At 44.2% G+C, this 27647-nt stretch overlaps 1 protein-coding gene across 2 annotated transcripts in view; it reads left to right on the top strand.

Moving 5' to 3' along the window:
• LOC146046137 (putative palmitoyltransferase ZDHHC24) overlaps nucleotides 1–24189 on the top strand; it is a 30446-nt gene extending 6257 nt beyond the window's left edge. Inside the window, exons 2-5 of one of the 2 annotated variants that reach the window (XM_083165343.1) lie at nucleotides 8734–8808; nucleotides 10257–10514; nucleotides 21393–21670; nucleotides 22997–24189. In XM_083165343.1, the coding sequence (XP_083021469.1) occupies nucleotides 8734–8808; nucleotides 10257–10514; nucleotides 21393–21670; nucleotides 22997–23310 (925 nt within the window). In that variant the 3' untranslated portion in view covers nucleotides 23311–24189. The remainder of the gene's footprint in view (nucleotides 1–8733; nucleotides 8809–10256; nucleotides 10515–21392; nucleotides 21671–22996) is intronic. The other variant, XM_083165344.1, reaches the window with a different exon arrangement.
• Nucleotides 24190–27647: the final 3458 nt, after the last annotated feature.

Raw genomic sequence — 27647 nt, 5'->3', positions numbered from 1 at the left:
CTTTGGCTTTCATCTTAACCATGGGTCCTCAAACAGCGGCCCATGTTGTGAAACTACAAATCCCAGCATGCCTTGCCTCTGTTATAGCAAAACTGTGGCAAGGCATACTGGGATTTGTAGTTTCACAACATCTGGAGGGCCGCAGTTTGAGGACCCATGATCTTAACTAAGTCTTGACGATTAACCATATCATCTAAGGCTTTCTCTGTTTCTGAGGGGTCTGATGTAATACGTGATGTAATAATTGAGAATAAGGAAGTCCCTTTTTGAGGGAAACTGGATGAAAGCTATTGGATTTAAGAATGGTGTTTCTAATGCTGTGTACACACGGGGGCGATAGGGGCTATAATCGCTGGGAATATGGTCGCAGGCGACCATATTGCCAGTGATGGAAGTGTGCCCCGGCAATAAATCGCCGGGTGCGCGCTCCCGTTTTAAGCCCTATTGTAATCGCTGGTCGCAGGAGCTTGCTCCTGCGACCAGCTAATTACCTCTGCGGCTCACCCAGCAGAGGTTCCTTTTCATCAGCGACCATCTATGGTCGCTGATGAAAAGGAGACACTGAGCAATATATTGCTCAGCAATATATTGCAAGCAATATATCTCCCCCCGTGTGTACGCACCTTATCCGTTGGTTTTACATAGATAGATGTATTAATAATGCCCTCCTGTATTCTGATGTTGATATGTTGATCACTGATGTCATATGTTAATTTGACAACACTATCAGTTTGATTGTGGTTGTCAAGTAAGGGACACCATTGTTCTTTTGAACTGGTCCAAAAAATCATTAAATCATCGATAAATCTCAAATAAAGAAAAATATCTGGCATAAGCACATTGTTACGATAAAACAAATCCTTTTCTATGGCATACATAAAGGCGTTAGCGTACGCTGAGGCCACTGAGGACCCCATCGCACATCCTGCCACCTGTAAATAATATTTCTTCTACGATCCCATGGCAGCCTTAACATTGGGATTTCATCCCTCCTCCTCGTAATTAGACAGGTTACTTTTTTCCCAGGGACCTCCCCTTCCTGTATAAATCCCTGCTCCTCCCAGACCCTGGTGTCTTTTTTTCCTGTCTCCTTGTGTAGTTAGAGGCAGGAGTGGTTACTTTTATTTTGGCTCACTTCATAGATACAGGGGGTCACTAGGGGAAGAGCAACATGGAAGCGTGGCTCTAAGAGTACTGTCCATGTAAAGAGGTCAGGAGCGGATGGGTAAGTCTCCTAAAAAAGGCATATATGTATATCACCTGAAACCGCTGCAGGGATTCAACCAGCATGGTACTGCTACAGAGGGATGCGGCGTCCAGGACAGCGTGTGCGACTACAAGCATCAGGATTCACAGCGCGACTACAAGCACCAGGATTCACAGCGCCGGAGGCTAACTTCCGCTGACGCCAGGCTTTGAGAGTGGCGGTGACGCGCTTCCGCTGCGGCAGGACTACAACGTCCACAATGCATTGCGGTACGCCGTTTCCGGCGATAGCACGCTCAGGCGCGCTCTGCACAGTTAAAAGCCGCTGTACTAGCGGCACTATGGCAGCTTGGATGGAAGCAGAGGGATCTCTCAGCAAGCGGTGGTGCAGCATTACTGAGAGGCCAGTGGCAGTGACTTTATTAAGCTGGTTTAAGGTAGGACACGTCCTTTCTATTCAGATACCTCAGATGCTTTAAGGATATCTCTTATGGGAATATGTTCATTCAGATTCTGACAGCATGGAGCAGCAGATACTGCCTTCCCCCACTAGAGAAGAGAGTGCCCCTGTGAGGTGAGCCTTGTTATTTTTTTATGCTAATAAGAATAGGGTTTTTGTTATAGCATAGTGACAGGCTTTCTTTCTCCATAGTGTGCCGGAGAATGAGGTACAGACTGGAGCTAGAAAGAAAACAATTAAGAAGAAGCATAGAGAAACATGCTGCATGAACTGTGACAGAAAGTTTGAATTTGTACAAGGCAAAACTCTATGTGAACAGTGTGAAGTGCAACCTAAGCGGGACTCAGGAGCAAGTAGTGATAGTCATACTAAGATGCTTAAGGATTTGATGGACTGGATGAGAGACTCTTTCGTTTCTAAAGCAGAGTATATGGAACAGCAGGGCTCTAAGAGGTCCAGGGATCAAGCAGGTCTGGCATATGATGATCCCAATACGTCTGAGCCTGACGAGGCACAGGTTGCCGAGGATGAGCCTGGTGAAATTAAGGAGGACACTAGAATATTCAATTTTGAGACAGTTGAGATTATTCTAAAGAATATATATAAAACCATGAATTATGAAGAGCCGGTAACACCCGTCGAGGGGGCGGATGTATTATTTGAGGATAGGTCGAAAAAGACAAGATCCTTCCCTGTACACCGTGTAATCAAGGATGTCATTAATAAAGAATGGACAAATGTGGAGAAAAAACAGGGCAAGTTGTTCCGAGTCGACCGGATGTATCCCATTAAAGATGATGAGTTTATTAAATGGTGTGGATTGCCAAGAATTGATGCAGCGGTGGCGGAGGTCACATCTCGCACTACCTTACCGTTGGAGGACGGGGCCTCCTTCAAGGATCCAATGGATCGAAGAATGGAGAACTCATTAAGGAAACTACACTTCTCCACGGCTGTATCTTTGAAGGCTGGTGTATCTATGGCATCAGTAGCCAGGGCCCTTAGGGTATGGTGTACCACTCTTCATAATGACATTGAGGAGAAGATCTCCAGACAATATCTATTAAAGAATTTAGAGGTGATCCAAAGATCGGTGGAGTTCTTATGCGAGGCCTCATTGGATGTGACAACATTTGCAGCCAGGGCTATGTCAGCGGGAGTAGCCACAAGAAGAGCTCTATGGCTAAGACCCTGGGCTGCTGACTCCAATTCAAAGAACCGTCTAGTATCATTACCTTTTGAAGGAGCATTTCTATTTGGGACCAAATTGGATGCGCTAATTCATAGGCTCACGGGAGGTAAATCCTTGAAATTACCTCAAGATAGGAAAACTCGTTTCCAATACTCTTCAGGCTCTAGACAAGCGTTCAGAGAAGCCAAGTCTTATAGGCCGGGTAGGCCATACAGTCAAAGAGGGGCTTTTGCCTCTTCTCGTCAGTCCTTTCGTCAAAACTTCCGAAGAGGTGGCAGGCAATGACAGTCAGCAGTTTCCCCCGGTAGGAGCCCGGCTGTTACTATTTGCCAGCATTTGGGGGAATTCAGTTCAGGACATTTGGGTTCGGAACATAGTGTCCGAAGGTTATCTCCTGGAGTTTGCTCAGACGCCGATCAAGAATTATTTTATGGAGTCGAGAGATCCAAAATCAAGGTTGGAAGAAAGAGAATTGAAGAAAATCATAGTCAATCTGTTACTAATAAGGGCGATAGAACCGGTTCCATCAGAACAAAGGATGGAGGGGTTTTACTCCAATCTTTTCCTGGTAAGGAAAAATACAGGGGGTTTCAGAACTATAATAGACCTGAGGCGTCTGAATCAATACCTGGAGGTAAGGAAATTCCAAATGGAAACTATGAAGACGATCACAGCAGGAGTAAGAAGAGGGGACTTTATGGTGTCCTTAGACTTGAAGGACGCCTACTATCATGTTCCGATCCACAACAGTCACAGGAAATTTCTCAGGTTTTCAATCAAAGGGATACACTATCAGTTCACGTGCCTCCCCTTCGGGTTAGCCTCATCCCCGAGGGTATTCACGAAAGTGCTAATAACAGTTATAGCGAATCTCAGAAAGAAGGGGATTCTGTTATGGCCCTATTTGGACGATATTTTGATAGCTGCTCCCTCCAAGAAGATTCTAATGGGACAGCTCAAGATAGTCATGGAGTACTTACAGTCGCACGGATGGCTAGTGAACGTAGAAAAGAGCCAGCTGGAGCCAGCACAAAGAATAAAGTTTCTTGGAGTGATGATCGATTCCCTGAGGTTCAACATTTCCCTGTCAGAGGAAAGATGTATGAAGATAAGAGATCTAACAGTCGCTTTGACAGAAAGAAGGTTTGTAGTTCTCAGAGATTGGGTGAGGCTTCTGGGAATGATGTCATCCACGATCGGGATAGTTCCATGGGCTCAATGGAATATGAGGGAATTACAGTGGGCAGTGTTGCCATACCTAAAGAGAAGATGGGCAAAAACAGAGAAGGTGTCAATTCCAGACAAAGCGAGAAAATCTCTGTCATGGTGGAGCAAGCCAACCCTGAGGGACAAGGTGACGTCGTTGCGGGTGCCCAAGTTTGTAGTCATTACAACCGACGCGAGCCAGTCGGGCTGGGGAGCCCATTCCGAAGGAGAGACAGTACAAGGGCTATGGACAAAAGGAGAAAGTCTGAATTCATCCAATTGGCGAGAGGCCGAGGCGGTATGGAGAGCAATCGAGTTCTTTTCTCCAAGAATCAGGAAGTCAGATTTGAGAATCTTCTCGGACAATACCTCAGTCGTGGCCTACCTAAACCATCAGGGGGGTACGAAGAGCAAGTCCCTAATGAATGTAGTTGCGAAGATAGTGTCATGGGCAGAAGAGAATCTGAATTCCCTAACAGCCTTATTCATGCCCGGGAAACAGAATGTGCTGGCAGACTTTCTCAGTCGAAAGCAGATCCTCCCAGGCGAGTGGGAGTTGAATGGAGAGACCTTCAGGGAACTGACCAGCCGGTTCGGAGTTCCAGAAGTAGACCTCATGGCAACACATTTGAACAAAAAGGTAGAGAAATTCTTCTCCAGATATTGGCTACCCCAAACATCAGCAGCAGATGCCTTATCAGTCCAGTGGACGTTCCGGCTAGGGTATGTGTTCCCACCTATTCCATTAATTCACAAAGTGCTAAAGAAAATAATGGAGGATCAGGTAGAGGTGATAATAATCCTTCCTTTCTGGCCTCGGAGATCCTGGTTCGCAACAGTACAGAGATTGGCGATTCTAGGTCCATGGACCCTCCCTCTCAGACCAGATTTGTTAAGACAAGATCAAGTGCTTCACCCGGATCCAGCTACTCTAGCTTTGACGGCTTGGAGATTGAGAGGAACTCCTTGAAGCAGAAAGGTCTCTCAGATCAAGTGGTGGCGATCCTGCTACAAGCAAGGAAGAAAGTTTCTTCGAATATCTACTATAGGGTATGGCGTACCTTTATCAACTGGAGAGGGGTAACTTTACCAATCCAAGAGACATCCACAGCAGAGGTTCTACAGTTCCTGTGTAGAGGGTTCTCCGAGGGTCTGGCCAACTCTACATTAAAGGTGCAGATCTCAGCCTTGAGCGTTCTGGTGGAGAGGAGGTTAGCAGAAGAACAGTTGATTATAAGATTCTGTAACGCAATTAAAAGAATGAGACCTCCAATTAGAGCGCTAGTAGCATCATGGGATCTGAATTTAGTTCTGACGACCTTAATGAAACCTCCATTTGAACCCTTGTCCGAGACTTCGCTGAGATATTTAACATGGAAGACAGTATTCCTAGTTGCCATAACATCGGCAAGAAGAGTCAGTGAACTACAAGCCCTTTGGGCTGAAGAACCTTATTTAAAGATACTTCCAGGAAGAATTGTTTTAAAGACAAATCCACATTTCGTTCCGAAGGTGATTTCTGAATTTCACCTCAATCAGGAAATCTCACTACCTTCATTCTATCCTGACCCACAGAGTGAAGAAGAAGAATTGTTACACAAACTGGACGTGGTAAGATGTATTACCATTTACCTACAAAGAATGGAGGAAGTTAGGCAATCAAGAAGCCTGTTCATCATCCCGGAGGGAGCCAGAAAGGGGCTTACACCTACCAAGCAGACCATCGCTAGATGGTTGAGAGAAGTTATCTCATTTGCATATAAATTGGAAGGAAGAGAAGTTCCGGCAATCATTTCGGCACACTCCACGAGGGCTACGGCGACGTCTTGGGCTCTGAAGGCGAATGCATCAGTCAAGGATCTGTGCGACGCTGCTACTTGGTCCTCAGTTCATACCTTTTCAAGGCATTATGAGCTAGATGTATCAAGAACTCAATTTGGGGGTCAAGTTTTGCAGAGTGTGTTTAAAAAGTAAAAATCTATAGAACATGCTATTGTGTCCCTCCCTTTCTTATTGGCTTTGGTATTTTCCCAATGTTAAGGCTGCCATGGGATCGTAGAAGAAAATGTCGAATTATACTCACCGATAATTCCTTTTCTTCTTAGAGACCATGGCAGCCATGGTTTGCCCTCCCTTTGTGTTCTTTTTTCCCAGGAATGGAAGGAGACACTCGAAAAGACACCAGGGTCTGGGAGGAGCAGGGATTTATACAGGAAGGGGAGGTCCCTGGGAAAAAAGTAACCTGTCTAATTACGAGGAGGAGGGATGAAATCCCAATGTTAAGGCTGCCATGGTCTCTAAGAAGAAAAGGAATTATCGGTGAGTATAATCCGACATTTTACCATTGTAAATAAAATAATTGTGGATCAAAATGAACATAAGTAATTCGAGAAACAATGTGATGGGTGGCCCTACATAATGTATATTGTCAGTGATGAGCCGACACACTGCCTCCACACCTGCCTCCACACCTGCCCCATGTGGAATGCAGGTGTAGAGACTAGTGACGTCAGTGCTGCACATCATGAGTTCTGTGGGCATTACGCCCTTGCTGTCCAAAGTCTGGAGCACCGCCGTGGTGTCCTTAACATATGAAGGAATTTGTTGTATGCAAGGATTAAGTACAGCATCTAAGTATATGGCTAGTGGCTGAAATAAAGAATCAACTGCAGACACGATAGATCTTCCAGGGGGTTTGTACAATGTTTTGTGCACTTTGGGGACAGTATAAAATAAGGGTACTCGGGGATGTTCCACCTTCAAAGCTGTACGCAAATCTGCTGAAATATGCCACTGGTTGCGAGCTGCATGGAGGACAGATTCCAATTCTTTTTTAAATGAATTGGTGGGGTCACTGGTCAGGGGGTGGTAGGTGGTGCAGTCGGAGAGTTGTCTCATGTACTCCTGGTGGTAATCGGAGACGTCTTGCACCCCCACCGAACCTCCTTTGTCAGCCCCCCTTATAATAATATCTGTCCTATCTGCCAATGATTTTAAAGCCAAATGTTCCTCCTGACTTAGATTAGGATAATGTTTTACATTTTTGGAGGAATGTTCCATAAGTTTAGTAAATTATTTAATCATTACGTTGTTACTCACTGAATCAGATTTTGAACATGGTAAGATTTTCTTCAGCTGTGTAGGTATTTCCTTTTCTGGAGGTATGGGCATAGATGGTAATTTACCAAAATGCTCCTTGAGCCGCAAAGTCCTGTTTAACTTGTATACCTCTACTTTATGTTGAAAATCATCAGCTGGTCTAGTTGGCACAAATGATAAGACTCGAGTTTCTGTAGCTGTTAACGGAGCTGTGGATAAATTGAATACTAAATCCGATGTATTCATTGTCGCAATCTTTTGCCTCTCCTGTCTCTTCCATTGTTTCGCCCGCCGCGTCCTCTTGTGTTGGTGTGCGTTATGCGGACGCCATTGCCTAAAGGGGAAACTCCTCCACGTGAATGGATAGGCTGATTGTCCAATTCGCTAAAAGATGTACTGGAATCATCTCGAGGAACTGGATGTGCTCCTTGGCATTGATTGCGAGATGGAAAACGTCGCATTTGCCGGGATTGGCTATTGCTGAGCTAGGAATACACTGGGCCTTATTCTAGTTCACTCTTTCTGACAAAATTCTTCTTAGATGGACAAAACCATGTGCACTGCAGGGGGGCAGATGTAAAATGTGCAGAGAGAATTAGATTTGGGTGGGGTTTTACTTCAAAGTGAGATCTATATTGCAGTGTAAAAATAAAGCAGCCAGTATTTACCCTGCACAGAAACTCACCCAAATCAAATTCTCTCTGAATTGTCCATCTAAGAAGGATTTTGTCAGAAAGAATGAACTAGAATAAGGCCCACTGTCCTTTGCTCATAGTCCTTCTGGACTTTTTAAAAAATTTTCTTTTTTTAAAGCGATAAGGTTCCTTTTGTATCGTGCCATTTGCGTGTCCAATTTTTGTATCCATTGATCTGTCATGTCTTCCACCAGGGTTTGTTTGTGCGCTACTTCAAATGTAGTCAGTTGTTCCTTTTATGTTGTTAAGTTCTTGCGTTGATTCTTCAATGACTAAAAGAAGTAGATCCATTGAACACTTGTTCAAAATAGTTACCCACCGTCGGCAGAAGTTGACATTGTATCTACCGACGGTGCGCATATTGTGGATCCAGAACCCTCGTGGGATTTGATTACTGCGATAGTAATCCGATCGGTTTATACCGTGATATTGATAATAACATTCTTTTTGTTTCAGTTTAAACCATTGCTTGTATAGACTATCGCTTGTGGGTGGTATGGTGTCATCCTCTAATTTCTGCTGTACTAAGATGGATCATGCCTCAACATCAGCATAGCTGAAGCGTTCGCTAGCATCCAGATGATAAGTTCCAAAGCCTGATCGATATCAGTGTTATCCATTATGTTAAAATATGCAGTACTTGAGTCCCTCAGCAAATAGAGTTTTAAACAAGTTCACACAATATACGTAATAACAAACTGCAGTAAGCACTATGTCAGTGCAATAATAGATTGTAATCCACTGCTTGACGGCAAATGAAGTTGAATCCGGGTGCCTTGGCAAATCAATGTCCACTTTATAATATGGTGAACTAAAGATGAATTCAGTATACCATAAACCCGGCACTCCTATATTTTATCTTTATCCTGCTGTAGGTGCCCTCTATGGGCTGTGGGCCAGTCCAGAAATAACAGAGGGAAATCAGCGGCACTCCACAGGCTTTTAAATAGGTAAAATTCCTTTATTACGTCCTATGGCGTTTCAGGGAAAGATACACCGTCTTCAGGGACTCAACGATTAAAAGCAAATGCCACTAATACGTAATATATAGCCTTAACAATGAACAAACAAATTAAAAAAGTAAGTGTTCTCACCTGTCCGGTGCCGCCGCAGAACCCGGAAGTTCCTTGCTGGAGTCCTCCGTTTCAGCTCACAGATGTGAGTCAGCGGCGCCGGGCAGTGACATCACTAATCCCACATTGCAACACAGCTCCCTGACCACGAGTACCATCTCCATAGCGTTTTTGGACATTTCCATCTCCAGCATACACAGGATGTGTGTATGCTGCCTGACGAAGGGAAATAAATTCCCGAAAGCTTGCAAAAAAGGCTTGTTTGTATTTCTTGATTTAAAAATCTGCTGGGTGCCGCTTACTGGAATATATATATATATATATATATATATATATATATATATATATATATATATATATATATATATATATATATATATATATATATATATATATATATATACATATATATTCTTTTCGAATGTGTTACTATTTTATTGCCAGTGTTTTAGCGCTGTTACAGGACAGTATCAGTAGTTGATCTAGAAAGAATCCTTATGAGCATGCCCTGTTTCATAGTCTAGGGCAGGGGTTCCCAATCTTTTTTGATTCACGGCACCCTAGAGAATCAGAATTTTTTTCACGGCACCCCTAGGTCCCAAAAAAATTAAGTAGATTGGGTTTATATGCGATTCTTAGCGGCAGTTATGTGGTAAAGGGCAGGATTTGCTTCTGGCTTCTGTTTGTACACATTCTATGATTGGCAGCCACCAGCACTGGTTTTGCTCATAAATAATTAACCATTAATAATTTGAGTTGGTCCTGGACCACCAACCCGCGGCACCCCTGCATGTGTCCCAAGGCACCCCAGGGAGCCACGGCACACAGTTTGGGAACCACTGGTCTAGGGCATTGGACTATGAGTTGTACTTTAATAGATTTAGTGAAAGATAGACAGCCAAAAGGTTCACATGTGTCATGTCACCATATTGAAGTCAAATTACTGAAAGCCTGTTCACTTGGCATGCTACCACTGCTCTCAGTACAGTTTACTGTTTTTTAATCGTAGTCCATATGTAAATAATTGAAAAGTCGAAATTAAATTTAATACACGTGTCAATCTTTTGAATTTCAACCTTTTGGGGCCGAATTACTGTAGATATATAAATCAAATACTGAAAATGTAGATGAATGCTATGGGTGAAGTTGAAACTGTCCTATGTGAAGTGTTTTTCAAGGTAATTGACCTGTGTGCCATTGCTCTGGCTGACAAGAATAGGTTACTATAACATACATACAGACCATTATGTGTTGTTACTATAACACAAGTTTCCAGTTCTTACCGAGGTGTCAGATTTCTTACACTGTTCATTTGTGTCTTACAGGAATGACATCATGCAGATGAGCCGCAGGGACCCTGCACTGGTGCTGCCCGTGTGTATAACATGTATTCTTGTATCTTCTGTAACTCTGGAAATGTTTTATCTGATCCTCACAAATCCGGGGAGTGAACAGATTCCTCTTTTGCTTCTAACATCGTACCTCTTGTTTAATGTAGTGGGGAACATGTTAAAGTTTGTCCAAAGTAATGCTACTATTAAAGGTGTCTTCCTGGAGCATGGCAGCACTGGTCAAGGCTGGGTGTGAGTATAATGTGTATTTTGTTCTACCGTATACAACTGTATTTTATATCTAACACAATTGTATTAGTTCAGCGGTGGCATTTATGTGTGTAGTACACCAGTGCCAAATCAGCCATTACCCTCTCGCATTATTATCGCTCTTCCTCTTGCTGCATGTAACATAGTAATTAAGGCTGAAAAAAGATTTTAGGTTGAACTCGATGGACTATCTAACTTATAACTACTGACTTGAATAAGTCATATCTATAGGATTCCCTTAGTGGCCAAAAATGCATCCAGTTTTGATTTAAATTCATTAACAGTAGTTGCTGCAATCACCCCCACCGGCAATGAGTTCCAGAATTTTACTGCTCTAATGGTGGAGAATTCTCTTCTTAATTCAGTACAGAATTTATTTTCCTCGAGCCTCAGTACATGCCCACGTGTCCTAAGTATAGGCCTGTTAGTGAACAAATCATCTCCCAGTTCCATATGATTCTCAATCCTGTATTTGAACATACTAATCTTATTACCTATCAACCTCCATTTCTCCAGTGAAAACATATTCAGCCTGGTTAACCTATCTTTGTATTCTAGTGATTCAAGACCTTTTACTAGCTTAGACGCCCTTCTCTGTACCTGTTCCAATACATTTTATGTCCTTTTTAAGGTGCGGTGCCCAGAACTGAAGACAATATTCCAAGTGTGGTCTTACCAATGCCTTGTAAAGAAGCACTATCACATTGGCATCCCTTGAATCCATACCCCTTTTAATGCATGCCAGTATCCGGTTTGCTTTTGCTGCTGCACTTGAGCAGTGTGCCCTATTACCCAATTTTACATCTATGATGACCCCCAAGTCCTTCTCTACAGCAGAATATCCTATAAGAACTCCATTTAGCCTATAAGTAGCTTGTTCATTTTTTTTTTCCCATAATGAATTACTTTACATTTTTCAAAGTTAAACCACATTTTCCACCTTTCCGCCCACCTTTCCAGTTTAAGTCAATTTGTAGTGTTTCCACATCCTCTCCTGAGTTAATTTACTTACTCAATTTAGTGTTGTCTGTAAATATTGCAATTTTACTGACTATGTCACTTCCAATATCATTAATGCATATATTAACCAATATTGAGCCTTGCGGGACTCCACTTTGGACTTTACCCAAGCTGGAATGTATGCCATTTACCACCGCTCTCTGTCCCCGATTGTGCAACCAGTTTTTAATCCAATTACAATTTTTATCTCCTAAACCCAAATTACCTAGTTTCATTAATAACCTTTTATGAGGCACCGTGTCCTAAGCTTTAGCGAAATCAAGCAGTATTACATCAACAGATTTCCCTAAGTCCAGCCTCCTACTGACTTTCTCATAGAAGCTAATTAAATTAGTCTGACATGATCTACAGTATTCAAAAAAATAAAGGGAACACTTAAACAACCTAATGTAACTACAAGTCATTCACACTTCTGTGAAATCAAACTGTCCACTTAGTAAGCAACACTGATTGACAATCATTTTTGCATGGAAATTATAGGCAATTATAAAGGAGTTGTTCTGCAGGTGGTGACCACAGACCACTTCTCATCTCCTATGCTTTCTGGCTGATGTTTTCGTTACTTTTGAAAGCTGGCGGTGCTTTCACTCTAGTGGTAGCATGAGACGGAGTCTAAAACCCACACAAGTGGCTCAGGTATTGCAGCTCATCCAGGATGGCACATCAATGCGAGCTGTGGCAAGAAGGTTTGATGTGTCTGTCAGTGTAGTGTCCAGAGGATGGAGGCGCTACCAGGAGACAGGCCAATACATCAAGAGATGTGGGGGAGGCCGTAGGAGGGCAACAACCCAACAGCAGGACCGCTACCTTTGCGTTTGTGCAAGGAGGAACAGCAGGAGCACTGCCAGAGCCCTGCAAAATGACCTCCAGCAGGCCACAAATGTGCATATGTCTACTGAAACGGTCAGAAACCGACTCCATGATGGTGGTATGAGGGCCCGACGTCCACAGGTGGGGGTTGTGCTTACAGCCCAACACCGTGCAGGATGTTTGGCATTTGCCAGAAAACACTGATTGGCAAATTCGCCACTGGTGCCCTCTGCTCTTCACAGATGAAAGCAGGTTCACATTGAGCACGTGTGACAGACGTGACAGAGTCTGGAGACGCCAAGGAGAAAGTTCTGCTGTTTGCAACATCCTCCAGCATGACCGGTTTGGCAGTGCATCAGTAATGGTGTGGGGTGGCATTTCTTTGGGGGGCCGCACAGCCCTCCATGTGCTCGCCAGAGGTAGCCTGACTGCCATTAGGTACCGAGATGCAGTGGCGGGCTGGGCGGCAGGGTGCCAGTTGCCCCCCAGGCCAGTACACTGTTACTGTTTGGGGCCACAGGTGCTTGCACATTCATGTGGCCGGGAGGCGTTGCAGCATGTGCTCCTCGCTGCACTTTAATCTGACAGCCGTTCAGGGCTGGTGCAGTCTGTTCGGGGACACTCACACAGCGCAGCCAGGACGGAGCCTACACAGCTGCAAAACTTGATTACTAGGGCCAGCCCCTCTCCTGGGACCAGCCACCAATGAGCTGAGCTCCCATACAGGCTGGCCCCTCCCCTCCTATGTCCCGACCTCCTAGTATTCTCTCCTCCCGGGCAGCATGAATTGAAATGAATCCTGCTCCCTCCCTTCTCCACCCTGTACAGAAGCTGCCCTCCTTGGTGAGTTCTTTGGTGGAAAGAGTCATGTAGGGATATGTAGGTGGGAGCTGTTGTTTTCTTTGTTAAATGTGTGTGTCTGACTTTGGAAAAATTTGTGTCATTGTTTCATACATGGGGGGATGTTATCTTGTTTAGTGTGTGTACTATATGTCTGCATGTGAGTGTAAAAATATATGTGTAACTTGCATACATAATGTGTGGGTGGGGGGGAGAGTTATCTTGTTTAGTGTGTGTGTACTGTGTTTGCATGTGAGTGTAAAAATGTGTGACTGTTGCATACATAATGTGTGTGTGTATGGGGGAGGGGGAGTTTGCTGGTATTTTCTTTATTATATGTGTGTGTGGAAAAATACATCAGTGTTATTGTTGGAGGGGGGGGGGGGGGGGGCGCTTGTTTTTGTGTTTGTAACTAATTGTGCATGTATTTAGGGGAGGGCGGGCAAGCAGCGCCGTAGGCCAGACCGCCAAATCACGGAGGGTGCCATAATCCCCATACCATCCTTCTGTAACATGGTAAGTCCAGCCTCCTACTGACTTTCTCATAGAAGCTAATTAAATTAGTCTGACATGATCTACGGTATTCAAAAAAATAAAGGGAACACTTAAACAACCTAATGTAACTACAAGTCATTCACACTTCTGTGAAATCAAACTGTCCACTTAGTAAGCAACACTGATTGACAATCAATTTTGCATGCTGTTGTGCAAATGGAATAGACAACAGGTGGAAATTATAGGCAATTATAAAGGAGTTGTTCTGCAGGTGGTGACCACAGACCACTTCTCAGCTCCTATGCTTTCTGGCTGATGTTTTTGTTACTTTTGAAAGCTGGCGGTGCTTTCACTCTAGTGGTAGCATGAGACGGAGTCTAAAACCCACATAAGTGGCTCAGGTATTGCAGCTCATCCAGGATGGCACATCAATGCGAGCTGTGGCAAGAAGGTTTGATGTGTCTGTCAGTGTAGTGTCCAGAGGATGGAGGCGCTACCAGGAGACAGGCCAATACATCAAGAGATGTGGGGGAGGCCGTAGGAGGGCAACAACCCAGCAGCAGGACCACTACCTTTGCGTTTGTGCAAGGAGGAACAGCAGGAGCACTGCCAGAGCCCTGCAAAATGACCTCCAGCAGGCCACAAATGTGCATATGTCTACTGAAACGGTCAGAAACCGACTCCATGATGGTGGTATGAGGGCCCGACGTCCACAGGTGGGGGTTGTGCTTACAGCCCAACACCGTGCAGGATGTTTGGCATTTGCCAGAAAACACTGATTGGCAAATTCGCCACTGGTGCCCTCTGCTCTTCACAGATGAAAGCAGGTTCACATTGAGCACGTGTGACAGACGTGACAGAGTCTGGAGACGCCAAGGAGAAAGTTCTGCTGCTTGCAACATCCTCCAGCATGACCGGTTTGGCAGTGCATCAGTAATGGTGTGGGGTGGCATTTCTTTGGGGGGCCGCACAGCCCTCCATGTGCTCGCCAGAGGTAGCCTGACTGCCATTAGGTACCGAGATGCAGTGGCGGGCTGGGCGGCAGGGTGCCAGTTGCCCCCCAGGCCAGTACACTGTTACTGTTTGGGGCCACAGGTGCTTGCACATTCATGTGGCCGGGAGGCGTTGCAGCATGTGCTCCTCGCTGCACTTTAATCTGACAGCCGTTCAGGGCTGGTGCAGTCTGTTCGGGGACACTCACACAGCGCAGCCAGGACGGAGCCTACACAGCTGCAAAACTTGATTACTAGGGCCAGCCCCTCTCCTGGGACCAGCCACCAATGAGCTGAGCTCCCATACAGGCTGGCCCCTCCCCTCCTATGTCCCGACCTCCTAGTATTCTCTCCTCCCGGGCAGCATGAATTGAAATGAATCCTGCTCCCTCCCTTCTCCACCCTGTACAGAAGCTGCCCTCCTTGGTGAGTTCTTTGGTGGAAAGAGTCATGTAGGGATATGTAGGTGGGAGCTGTTGTTTTCTTTGTTAAATGTGTGTGTCTGACTTTGGAAAAATTTGTGTCATTGTTTCATACATGGGGGGATGTTATCTTGTTTAGTGTGTGTACTATATGTCTGCATGTGAGTGTAAAAATATATGTGTAACTTGCATACATAATGTGTGGGTGGGGGGAGAGTTATCTTGTTTAGTGTGTGTGTGTGTGTGTACTGTGTTTGCATGTGAGTGTAAAAATGTGTGACTGTTGCATACATAATGTGTGTGTGTATGGGGGGAGGGGGAGTTTGCTGGTATTTTCTTTATTATATGTGTGTGTGGAAAAATGCATCAGTGTTATTGTTGGAGGGGGGGGGGGGGGCGCTTGTTTTTGTGTTTGTAACTAATTGTGCATGTATTTAGGGGAGGGTGGGCAAGCAGCGCCGTAGGCCAGACCGCCAAATCACGGAGGGTGCCATAATCCCCATACCATCCTTCTGTAACATGGTATTAGCAGCGACCCGTTAGCCCCAACCTCTGTTCCTCATGTCACACTGCTGCTCTGTCCCCTGCCATCCTGGGAATCCATGCTGTGGTGCAAAAATATAATTTTTGGGTCCCCCTCCTCCACTCCAACCCAGGCTCACAGTATGCCACAAAGCAGTGGGTGGCAGCAGTGGCATCTTTAGTCCTCAGGGGCACCAGTGCATTGCACCTCCTGCATCAATGGTAGTTCTGCCTCTGTACAGATGGGTATGTATTTTAGTGGTGAGTTTAGATGGGTCAGTTGTGTACAAGGGTGTACACAGTTAATTAGTGTAGCTTATAGAGGGGGTCAGTAATGTATTGGGTATAGAGTGGTCAGTGATGTAGTGTAGGGTATAGAGGGGTCAGTAATGTAGTAGTGGGTATAGAGGGGTCAGTAGGGTATAGATGGGCCAGTACTGTATGGTATAGAGGGGTCAGTGATGCAGTGTAGGGTATAGAGGGGTCAGTATTATAGTGGCGGGTATAGAGGGGTCAGTAGGGTATAGATGGGCCAGTACTGTAGGGTATAGAGGGGTCAGTGATGTAGTGGAGGGTATAGAGAAATCAGTACTGTAGGGTTTAGAGGGGTCAGTGATGTAGTGTAGAGTATAGAGGGGTCAGTGATGTAGCGGCGGGTATAGAGGGCTCAGTTATATTTGGGACTTATAAATAGGACTCCATTATTGATTCAGGTTGTTACTATAATAGTAACAAGTGACTTTGAAAATGATTTTAAATTTATTTTGTAATACATGGTTTCCTACAGTATATGGGTTCTGTATACTCATTGGGGCAGGGTGCACTTAAGGTAAAAATGTGGCCAAACCTTTGAAAATCCGTATTCAGCGGTCCAACCACATTTCTCGTATACACCAAGCTGCTGAATGGGATACATTCTAGAGCTTGGACTTGGTGGGCATTTCCATCTGTAAATGGCATTGCCTTATAGAAGCCTATGGGCTTCTTTTTGCAATATGTACTGAATGGGATTTAATCGGTCTCCTCCCAGTGCCCATGCAGTGCCTTTATCTGACGCATACGCAGAAAGATGCAGTGTTTTGTGTTCTACTTGCTGGTTTCTGACAGGCGGCATTCTAAGCCCATTCCTGCTGATTAAGCAAACCAGGCCTCCAACACTGTGCATCCCATTTCATACGCTGGTAGAAAAAGCGGGGCCACTGTCTTGTGTTTGCCCCCCAGGCTGAAAGTTGCCAGCCAGCCCCTGCCGAGATGAGATCCTCAGACCCCTTGTGAGACCATATGCTGGTGCTGTTGGCCCTGGGTTCCTCCTAATGCATGACAATGCTAGACCTCATGTGGCTGGAGTGTCAGCAGTTCCTGCAAGACGAAGGCATTGATGCAATGGACTGGCCCGCCCGTTCTCCAGACCTGAATCCAATTGAGCACATCTGGGACATCAAGTCTCGCTCCATCCACTAATGCCACGTTGCACCACAGACTGTCCAGGAGTTGGCGGATGCTTTAGTACAGGTCTGGGAGGAGATCCCTCAGGAGACCATCTGCCACCTCATCAGGAGCATGCCCAGGCATTGTAGGGAGGTCATACAGGCACGTGAAGGCCACATACACTACTGAGCCTCATTTTGACTTGTTTTAAGAACATTACATCAAAGTTGGATCAGCCTGTAGTGTGTTTTTCCACTTTAATTTTGAGTGGGACTCCAATTCCAGACCTCCATGGGTTAATAAATTTGATTTCCATTGATCATTTTTGTGTGATTTTGTTGTCAGCACATTCAACTATGTAAAGAACAAAGTATTTAATAACAATATTAAATTCATTCAGATCTAGGATGTGTTATGTTAGTGTTCCCTTTATTTTTTGAGCAGTGTATTTTTGACTAACCCATGCTGAGCCTTACTTATCACTTTCTCTTATTCTAAGAAATTTTGGGTACTATCTTTTATTATTCCTTCTAATATTTTCCCCACAATGGATGTAAGGCTGACTGGTCTATAATTTTCAGGGTTAGTTTTGCTACCTTTCTTCCATATTGGTTCTACATTAGCTATGCGTCAGTCCGTTGGTACCATCCCCAAGTTTATTGATTCCTCGAATATCAGATATAATGTTAGTGCTATGACAGAACTCAATTATTTTAGTATCCTAGGGTGTATTTCATCTGGGCCAGGAGGTTTGTTACTATTTAGGTTCTGTAATCTATTTTTGACTATTTCCTCACTCAAACATACAGTTTGGGAGCAACCAAAAGCCAAGCATTTAATCTGAAGCAAAAAATTCATTGAATAATTCTGCTTTCTCTTTTTTCCTTCTATTACCAGGGGAATCAAAACTCCACATAAACAACCTGGAGTTGAGAGCGGTGTTTTACGCTCTTCTGCAAGCTGCTCCTTGGCTGGAAGATCAGGCGGTAGAAGTCCAGTCGGACAATGCAACGGCAGTGGCATTTATCAACCGCCAGGGAGGTATGAGGAGCAAGTCCTGCATGAGGGAGGTCACAAAGATCCTCAGTTGGGCAGAGGCTCATCTGACTGCGCTGACGGACATTTTCATCCCCGGGGTGGACAATTGGGAGGCGGACTTCCTGAGTCGTCACCACCTTCACCCAGGGGAATGGAGCCTAAAAGAGCAAGTCTTTGCACGCATTGTGGATCGGTGGGAAAACCCACAGATAGATCTGATGGCATCCAGAAGAAGTTGGCAGGGTACTGCTCCAAGACCAGAGATCCTCAAGCGGAGGCAGTGGACGCACTGACAACACCTTGGTGCTACGACCTGGTGTACGTACTCCCGCCAATTGCATTACTGGCGAAGGTTCTAAAAAAGATAAAAACAGACTGAGTGGAAGCAATTCTGATAGCTCCCGACTAGCCTCGCAGAACGTGGTACGCGGACCTTCAAGCCATGTTAGTTGACGACCCATGCCGCCTTCCTCCAAGAAAGAGACCTGCTCACTCAGGGTCCCTGCCTCTGCCAGGCCTTAGAGCAACTAGGTTTAACGGCCTGGAGGTTGAGCGGCAGATTCTAGCTCACAAAGGTTTGCATGCATCAGTCATCTCTATGATGACTCAGGCCAGGAAGTCGGTGACTTCTGCACATTACCACCACATTTGGAGGAGGCATGTAGGCTGGTGTGAACAGTTGAAATTTTTGACAGCAGAATTTAAATTGGACCGCTTCCTTTAATTTCTGCAATCTGGTTTGGAGTTGGGCCTACGTTTAGGTTCCTTTAAAGGTACAGATTTTGTCCCTCTCCATTTTCTTTCAGAAGAAATTGGCTTCCTTGCCGGAGGTCCAGACTTTCCTGCAAGGGGTGCTGCGTATTCAACCCCCCTTTGTGCCGCCTACACCTCCATGGGAATTGGAGGTGGTCTTAGACTTCTTGCAGTCATCTTGGTTTGAACCCTTGAACTCAGTGGAGTTGAAAGTCCTGACATGGAAGACAGCAGTTCTGTTAGCTTTGGCTTCAGCACAGAGGGTGTCAGAGCTCGGCGCTCTGTCTTGCAAGAGCCCATACCTTATATTCCAGGAGGATAGGGCGGAGCTTAGAACAAATCCACGGTCTCTTCCAAAGGTTGTTTCGACCTTTCATTTGAACCAACCTATTGTGGTTCCAGCAGGTGGACCTCACTCGGAGATCCCTGCTATGCTGGATGTGGTTCGGGCTCTCAGGTTGTACGTCCAGAGGACGGCTAGGCTATGCAAAATGGATTCCCATTTTGTTCTGTACGATGCCCAGATAAAAAGGTCACCTGGCCTCAAAGCAATCAATTGCTCGCTGGCTTTCTACGGCTATTGAGCAGTTCTATGCTGTGACTGGCCTACCTGGCCCTGCTAATGTTAGGGCTCATTCTACCAGGGCAGTGGGTGCATCCTGGGCGACTGCCCGGGCTATTTAGGCTCTGCAGCTATGTAGGGCAGCTACATGGTCGAGCCAGCATACATACTGCAAATTTTATAAATTTGACACCATTGCAAAAGAGGACATTCAGTTTGGGAATGCGGTGCTGCAGCAATCTCCACACGTTCCCGCCCATCCTTGAATCTTGGATATAATTCCCATACGTTATGATGAAATCCCCAATATCCCATCTGGATTATTGAGAAAATAGGATTTTAATACCTACTAGTAAATCCTTTTCTCTGGGTCCATATGGGATATTGGGCACCCGCCTCAGTGCGGGATCTTGCTGCTTTGTTGATCCTGAATAATTGATCCTGTTACTGTTCTCCTGAATTCCAGTTATACTGTTTTCTTGACTTCAGTTATATTGCCAATCTTGTTCTTGGCCATTGTTGTGTTATGGGTGTGCTGGTTGCATGTCACCACTTTAATACATTTTATATGTTAACACATAGTTATATCCTTTTCTCTGTACTTGTTTCCCAGCATGATATTCAGTCGTATGGCATTGTATGCATTGCATCACATCGCATGCCATATGCCCGCATGCGATGCGATTTGATATTAAATTGTATAAGCACCCTAATGGGTTTTTTCAATGTAAAATGTTCCCCCTATACAATTTTAAATTGTATAAGCACCCTAATGGGTGCTTACAATGTTAAATGCACCCCCACTATCAACGCAAACCCGAAGCGTGGGGCGGCGGTACGCGTCCTCCGACCTTTTCAGACCCCCACTATCCACGTCAGCGTGGAGTTGATTTTATATAGTGCAGCGAGCCACCGAGCCCGAAGCGTGGCGAGCGGACGCGTATAACTTCACATGTATTCCGCGTCCCCGCTGCGCTCGCCGCGCTTCGGGCTCGCTGCGCTCGCCACACGCCGACGTGGATAGTGGGGGTATGAAAAGGTCTGAGGACGCGTACCGCCGCCGCTCGCCACGCTTCGGGTTGGCGTTGATAGTGGGGGTGCTTTTAACATTGTAAGCAACCATTACAGTGCTTATACAATTAATAATCTTATAGGGGGGCCATTTAACATTGAAAGCACCCATTAGGGTGCTTATACAATTTAAAATCGTATACCATCGCATTGTATGCCATATACAATTTTAAAATTGTATGACATCGGCTGCCATCTAGTCGCATCGCATACCATTGTATGGCTTATGGTATACGATGCGATGGGCGCCGTGCTAGGAAACCAGTACCCTTTTCTCATATACTTTCCATTCCTTTGGGCACAGTTTTCATATTAACTGGTCTTGTGGGAGGAAGTAGAGGGGAGGAGCCAGTACACCCAGTGAAAGAGCTTCTATGTGCCGGTCTCCTATGGATACCTCTCTTCTCCCATACGTTATGATGAAATCCCCAATATCCCATATGGACTCAGAGAAAAGGATTTTGGAAAAAAAAAATTCATACTTACCTCCGACTTCCACGGAGTCCCCCGGCATCCACGGCTGCCTTCAGAATCTTCTTCAGCGTCATCTCCAGTCGCAGGGCTGCATTGTGCGACGGCGCATTTGCGCACTGCACCCCTAGGACTGGAGATGCCGCTGAAGAGGATCTCGGAGGCCACCGTGGACATCAGAGGATGAGGTAAGTATGAAAAAAAGGGGATAAGAGGGGAAAAAACCCTCCAAAAACAAAATATTATGAAAAAACATGGCTTTTGGAATATTTTGGTTTTTGGAATACATGGATGAAGGGAGACCCGATCTGTATTTAATACTTCAGGTTTTCAATTGCCCCCACTGCAACATTAGTAATAGTAGTAGCAGTATTGGTATTAGAATTTGACATGCTCTTCAACAGGCACTTTTATGATTACTTTGTCTTTATTTTAGGTACTGTTATACCTGTCAGACACACATTCCTCCAAGATGCCACCACTGCTATGATTGTAATGTGTGCGTTCTTCGTCGTGACCATCACTGCACTCTACTTGGAAAGTGCGTTGGGTACTCAAACTACCGATACTTCCTGTGTGCGTTACTTCATGGACTACTTGCACTACTTCTTGCCACCATTCTCAATGCTGAAATTTTTATAGACTTAATGCACGAAGGTTTCAGTCTTCACAGCTTCTTTTTGCTTCTCATGCCTTGGATGATGTTGATCATAGGTAACTATTATACAGATTGTTTAACTGGCATCATTTATCTGTGAATAGCAGTAGATCTGTTTCTTTATGATCCAACACACTAATTCTGTTGTTTCTAAACAATCATCAGTGATCGTGCTAGGTGGAAAATTAGGGTTCTCTGCCACCATTTGTGTCCCATCACATATTATATGGGTGGGGTTAGGGGCTGGCAGTACTTTGGGTTGGGAGGGGACAAAGCTAGATAGCAGCTTTGGCAGTACTAGGGGGGCAAGGGAGAAATTAGGGACAGTTAGTACTATGTTTTTTGGGAGTAAGTTCAGATATCAGTTGGGGTAGCAGCGGGCGAGCAAGGAGTTTAAGGCCAGGAGGTGCTGCCAATGAATGGGTTAGGACGATCTTAAATTAGAGGTGGTAGTAGCAGCCAGTTCACCCCCCCCCACCCTTCTCATTATTTTCCAGACCCCTTGCTACCCTACACTACTGTCAAATGGTTTTCCACCCCTCCGCCCTAAATACACAGCCTCCACACTGGATTGTTATACCCCCCTCAATAGCTGCCTGGTGGGGACTGAGTGGACTCATGAGGTCACCCTGTGTTAATACCATAGTGAGACTTTTGTTTCCAAGGGAGATGGCCGAAAAGGGGACGGGCAGTGATCAGCCACTCGCTCCAAGCAGGCATTGACCCACCTGCATTCCCAAGGGAGCTCCCATATAATGCTAGGCTTTGCACTGCTGCCACCCCCTTCCCTCCCCTGCCTGCCCGAACACCTCGGCTGGTGTCATACTGGCCGAAGGCTTGCTAAAACGTGCCACAAAATTAAATCTAAAACCTTGTTGAGGCACTTGTTCTCAGGACAAATTTGTCATAACACAAGTTTAAAGTGCTATTCTAATTAAATATATTGAAATGATCAGGGTCACCAGCCCCCCATTAGTTCTTCAGTATTCCTTGTGTGTGTGTGTGTCGGCGTGTACATCTACATTTGTTTAGTTGACCCATAAGCCAGTTTATATTTATGCATATATATATAGGGTGAGATTTAATAGGATGAGAGATTCAGAAAGTGAGAGATTTGGTCAGAAATCTCCAGTTTTTTTAAAGCGGCAATTATTTACACTGCTAAACCAGTTTGATTTTGCAGTGTAAATGATTGCCGCTTTAAAAAAACTGGAGATTTCTCACCAAATCTCTCTCTTTCTGAATCTCTCATCCTATTAACTCTCACCCATAGTAATCTTTGAAGTTAATGCTTTTTTTTTTTATAAAAAGTGTAAACCTTTCAGCTTAACCTTATTCCTTTGTCAATTGCTAAAGCATTCTTGTTTTTCATTGTTTTATAGGCCAAGTGACAGCATCGACTTTTATTTTTGCCTTTGTGGCTGATACCTGTGTTGTGGGCTTCCTCTTCTGCCTTGCTTTCCTTACTCTGCACTGTGTTCTGCTCTATCATGGATCAACTACCAAAGAATGGTTCAGTGGCCATGCAAACAATTATAACTGTGGTTGGAAGAAAAATGTCACAAACTTTCTGGGAGAAAGATGGTTCCTGGTGTGGTTGTCACCATGGATTTATTCAAGATTGCCTGGGGATGGAATTACCTTTGAGTCTGGGAATCCTTCTGTTAGTATGTCAAACAAAAAATCGACCCAATAGCTTCGGCTTTCTCTGTATGTTCACTAACACATCCTCTCACATACATCTGCTTGCAGGAGAAATCATTCAATGATCGCTGAATGTTTCTCCTGCCTTCGTAAATATAATCACTAGGCCGAAGACAGGGTGGGTGGCTGACGTACTGGACATCAACCGTCTGCCTCAGGCAGGCATCGGCCCATCTGCGCTTCCATGGGAATGATGATTGACCAGCATTTTTATGGGGATGTTCATAAAATGCTGGACATTTCCATGGGCAAGCCCGTTCGCGTCACAGACTGGCCCCTGTCCCTCCCTACCTGCAACGAACGGCCCAGCGAGTGTGTAACTTGCCAAAGCTGTTTGTTGCTGGGGTCTGCACATGAACAAATACATGCTTGCGCGAATGGTGTTCAAATTGATTAGTAAATCATGGGAGGTGGCAATGCATGGAGTTGATAGCGCTGCCTCCACCATACTTTGAATGGAACCCGGGTCGCTTGACCCGGGTTACCCGTTCACACCGCACCATACTGGCCAGTACCCCGGAAGATCCCGGAAGCAACCCTGGTAGATAGCAGTTTTGAAATGCCTGGGCATGGCTCCTGGGATTTTGGCCCTGGATCCGGTCACACCCGAAACTACACCCAGGTTTTTCCTGGGGCAAATCCGGGAATAAAGGCTGGTGTGAATGGGGTATTATTTATACAGCATTTTCCGGGAATAAGGAAAATAACAAGTGACAAAGTTCTATTGTTTAGAATTATTTTGTTATGGTGTGTAATTCTGCAAATTACAAGCATTATCGACTATTTTGTAACAACTGTTAGTAGATCTTGAGGACAGGTTTGACCACCCCTGGATTATACCATCTTAAAAGCTTTCATATTTTTAACCTGATTTTTGGCAGCTAGTATTTTTTTTGGGTGGGAAAAGAATCCATTTTACATATAGTATAGTAAACATGGTACTTATGTATTATCTGGGCGCCCGCTTTTTTCCTTGCATGCCACTACTTAAGGCATGCGATGCAATTTTTCATTGTAAAGACCCGATTTTTAATTGTATAGTCAACCATGGGTGATTTCATACCACCACTATCCAACCACGCATGGAGTTGATTTTATATAGTGTGGCGAGCAAAGCGAGCCAACGAGCCCGAAGCATGGCGAGCGCACGCGGATTACTTTACATGTATTCTGCGGCCGCTCGCCACGCTTCGGGCTCGCGCTCGCCACACTATATAAAATCAACTCCATGCATAGTTGGATAGTGGGGGTATGAAATCACCCATGGGTGACTATACAATTAAAAATCGGGTCTTTACAATGAAAAATCGCACCGCGTGAATTGTATGCCACTATATTGCATGCAATACGATGCGATGAAAAAAACGGGCACCCAGATATTACATAAGTACCGTAAACATTTCTGTTTTATGGTGTGATATTACCTTATTATTTATTTTTTCTATCTCACTGATTTAATTTAAAATATATATGAAGTTTGTTCAAGTTACATCATATGTATTTCTGAAGCTTTTAAATTGACTAGATGGGAACACTTCAAAATGTTTGGAAAAATACACCATTGGTTTTCTGCAGAAGAATGCCAGCTAATGGCCATAAATAATTCACTGTGCTATGCAGTGCTCTCCTTTGTCTACTGAAACTATGTTCAAAAAATGTGGTACTGCCCATAGCATGCACATGTTTTCCTTTTCTAAAAGAATCTGCTGTAATCTAATTGGTTGCTGAGGAAAACACCTTATTTTTTTTCCTACTTACTTAAGTAAAATAGCTGTCAAAAAATGTCCCCAATGTGACTTCACCTAAGAACCTCTAATTCCTGTGCTCCAGCAATATTTATTTTATTGTTTGTTGGTGTTTGCTGAGATGTATTAATGTCAATATGTAAAGTTCAACCCTGAAACTTAAGACCTATGATACACACACATAAAATATGCAAAGCCCTTTTTTTATTTTTTCCAAGTTGGTCGAAATGCTGATTACATTTCAAGATAAGAAATTAATAAAGATGACATGGGGTGAAGATATTTCATTGTAATATAGTTAGGGTCTTGATCCCTAGAAACCCCACTCCATGATAATCGGCATGCAGTCATCCTTGTTCAAACATTCCTTTTGTAAATGAAGACTACCCAGATCCCTCTCTTACCACTTAATTAACAAAAAATTGTTTAGCCAATGGTTTTCCCACTTGCAGACAAACAGCCAGCATGGTTATTGTTGGAAAACGTCTGTTTGGCTGAGCCTGACAACTTCTTCTGGGTCAGTTTAGGTGACATGTTTTAAGCTATTTTTATTTACGTATCTAACTACAAGTGTTTTGGGGCCTACACACGGTGTGATTTCAGGTCATTTTCTAAGCGATCTGACTTAATTTGACTAGATCGCTTAGAAAATGCCCCTACATCATTTTGTGTGTAGGGGCCATAGCGATAAAAATGCGTGGCCCCATGCATCGCTATCGCCTGGCGATTAATATCCAGGATGCTGGATGAATCTCATTAGATCACCGGTCAGGGTCAGTGTTCTCACAAAAGAACACTGGCCCTGACAGAGCGCTCAGCAGATCACTGTGCAGCGCTGTGTGCTGAGCAATCTTGCTTAGCAATCTGAGCAATCTAGCATTGATTTAAATTGCTGTGCAAAATCTCCCATTGTGTATGCCCCATTGGTTTCAATATGACATGTAATGATAGAAAAAGGATACTGCTTGTGTGAAGAAAAAAAAGGAATTGAGCTGATGATAGATTTTTTTTTTTTTTTTTTTTTATCGGGCTATCCTATTGGGTCAACGGATAAACTGTCCCGATTCGCACGAAAACACACAGGTTCAGTGAAACCTGTGTGTTTTTTTTCATCCAACCACATCTCCTTTTTAGCTATAAACATGGCTCCTTTTAGAGATTATACATCGCCTGCCTGAGGCAAAACTCTGATAAACCGCAGCTCCTGCCAGTTTATCGAGGCTAATTAGATAGCCATGAGTGAGTCTATTACCCACCATCAGCAATCGCAAGTAATAGGATGTTACCCTTCTATTGTATGTTGTTTAGTGAGTTTGTCAAAATAGATGTGAAAATTGCAAAGAAAACATTTTTATTTATCATAATGCCCTGTAATGTTTACCTTTTTTATATAGGAAATCTTTTATTATTTTTTTTACACAACATTTTTTTATTTGAATTTATGTAACTAATGTGAGCGACGCTGGCATTTTAGCAGATATTTTGAACATCTCTAACAGATGTACCAGAAAGCTAGCTACTACAGTTATGAAAGACAAGTTGAATAAGTAAAACATTAGGAACTGGATGACTAACATATATGGACGTGCCTTGCCCTAAAAAAACAAAAAACTTCAGCGTTCGGACAGCCTCCCACACAGCCACATAAATCGGGCGTCATTACATCTGGTCCTATGTTTCTATAGTAAACCGTAGTCCATCAGAGAAAAATCCACATAGACATCTAGTCCCTTAATCTTGTGTTCTAGAAATATTAACAGACCATTAGTAAAACAGTTATACACCTAAAATCAGATGTCATTATAATATAATAAAATAAGCAGGTTTAATCTTTGCATATTAATGTGGCCTTAGATTTGATTAAAGAATGGGTGAGGATTTAATTAGCATGGTAGTTTTCCACAGGCTAAATGATCTCCTGGGGGTATCCAATTAGCTCCAAAGCCTGCAGTCATCCAATTTTTTTTTTAACACCTGCTTCAGTGGTTTGGGGGGAAAGAATCCCTGATAACTCAGGGGTTAGCGGAAGCTGAGACCGTTTTTAAGCAGGAATCTGTAAACTACACTGTGATGCATACTGTAGCCTTTCGAAGAACATTTGTAAAATATGATACCATTACCTGCTACACAGGTAAGCACATTCCACTACGTTTAAAAATCACATTTTGGGGTGTATTCAATGCTTTCTGTGAGCTGTGACTCTCTGCCACATGCCGTTTCTCCCCTCGCTAGGTTTTTGGAGCGAGGTGGAAATGGCATGTGTGGTCACTAAAATAAAGAGGCTCCCTGCATTAGCCGCGAGCCTCGCTGTTTGGAGGAATCCTCACTGTCCTCTGACAGCAAGGATTTCCCCAGCGCGTTGAATAGGGTGAGCGTCTGGCGCGGGGGTTAAACAGCGAGGATAGCTTGTTTTCGGCAATCCTCGCCATTTAACCCTCTCGGTGGCCGCGTTGAATACACCCCCATAGGTCTTTAGCATTGATTACATCAAATATTGAGAATAGTGATGTTGAACAAGAAATGGAAACTTTTATTTTTGTATTTCTTTTTATTTAAAACTTGTGGTTTTTTTTGGGTTAATTGG

This window comes from Crinia signifera, chromosome 11 (genome assembly GCF_055691185.1).
Source record: "Crinia signifera chromosome 11, ASM5569118v1, whole genome shotgun sequence".
In the NCBI taxonomy this organism is placed as follows: Eukaryota; Metazoa; Chordata; class Amphibia; order Anura; family Myobatrachidae; genus Crinia; species Crinia signifera.
The sequence above is the reverse complement of the archived record's forward strand: the minus strand, read 5'-3'. Positions and strand labels throughout refer to the sequence as shown.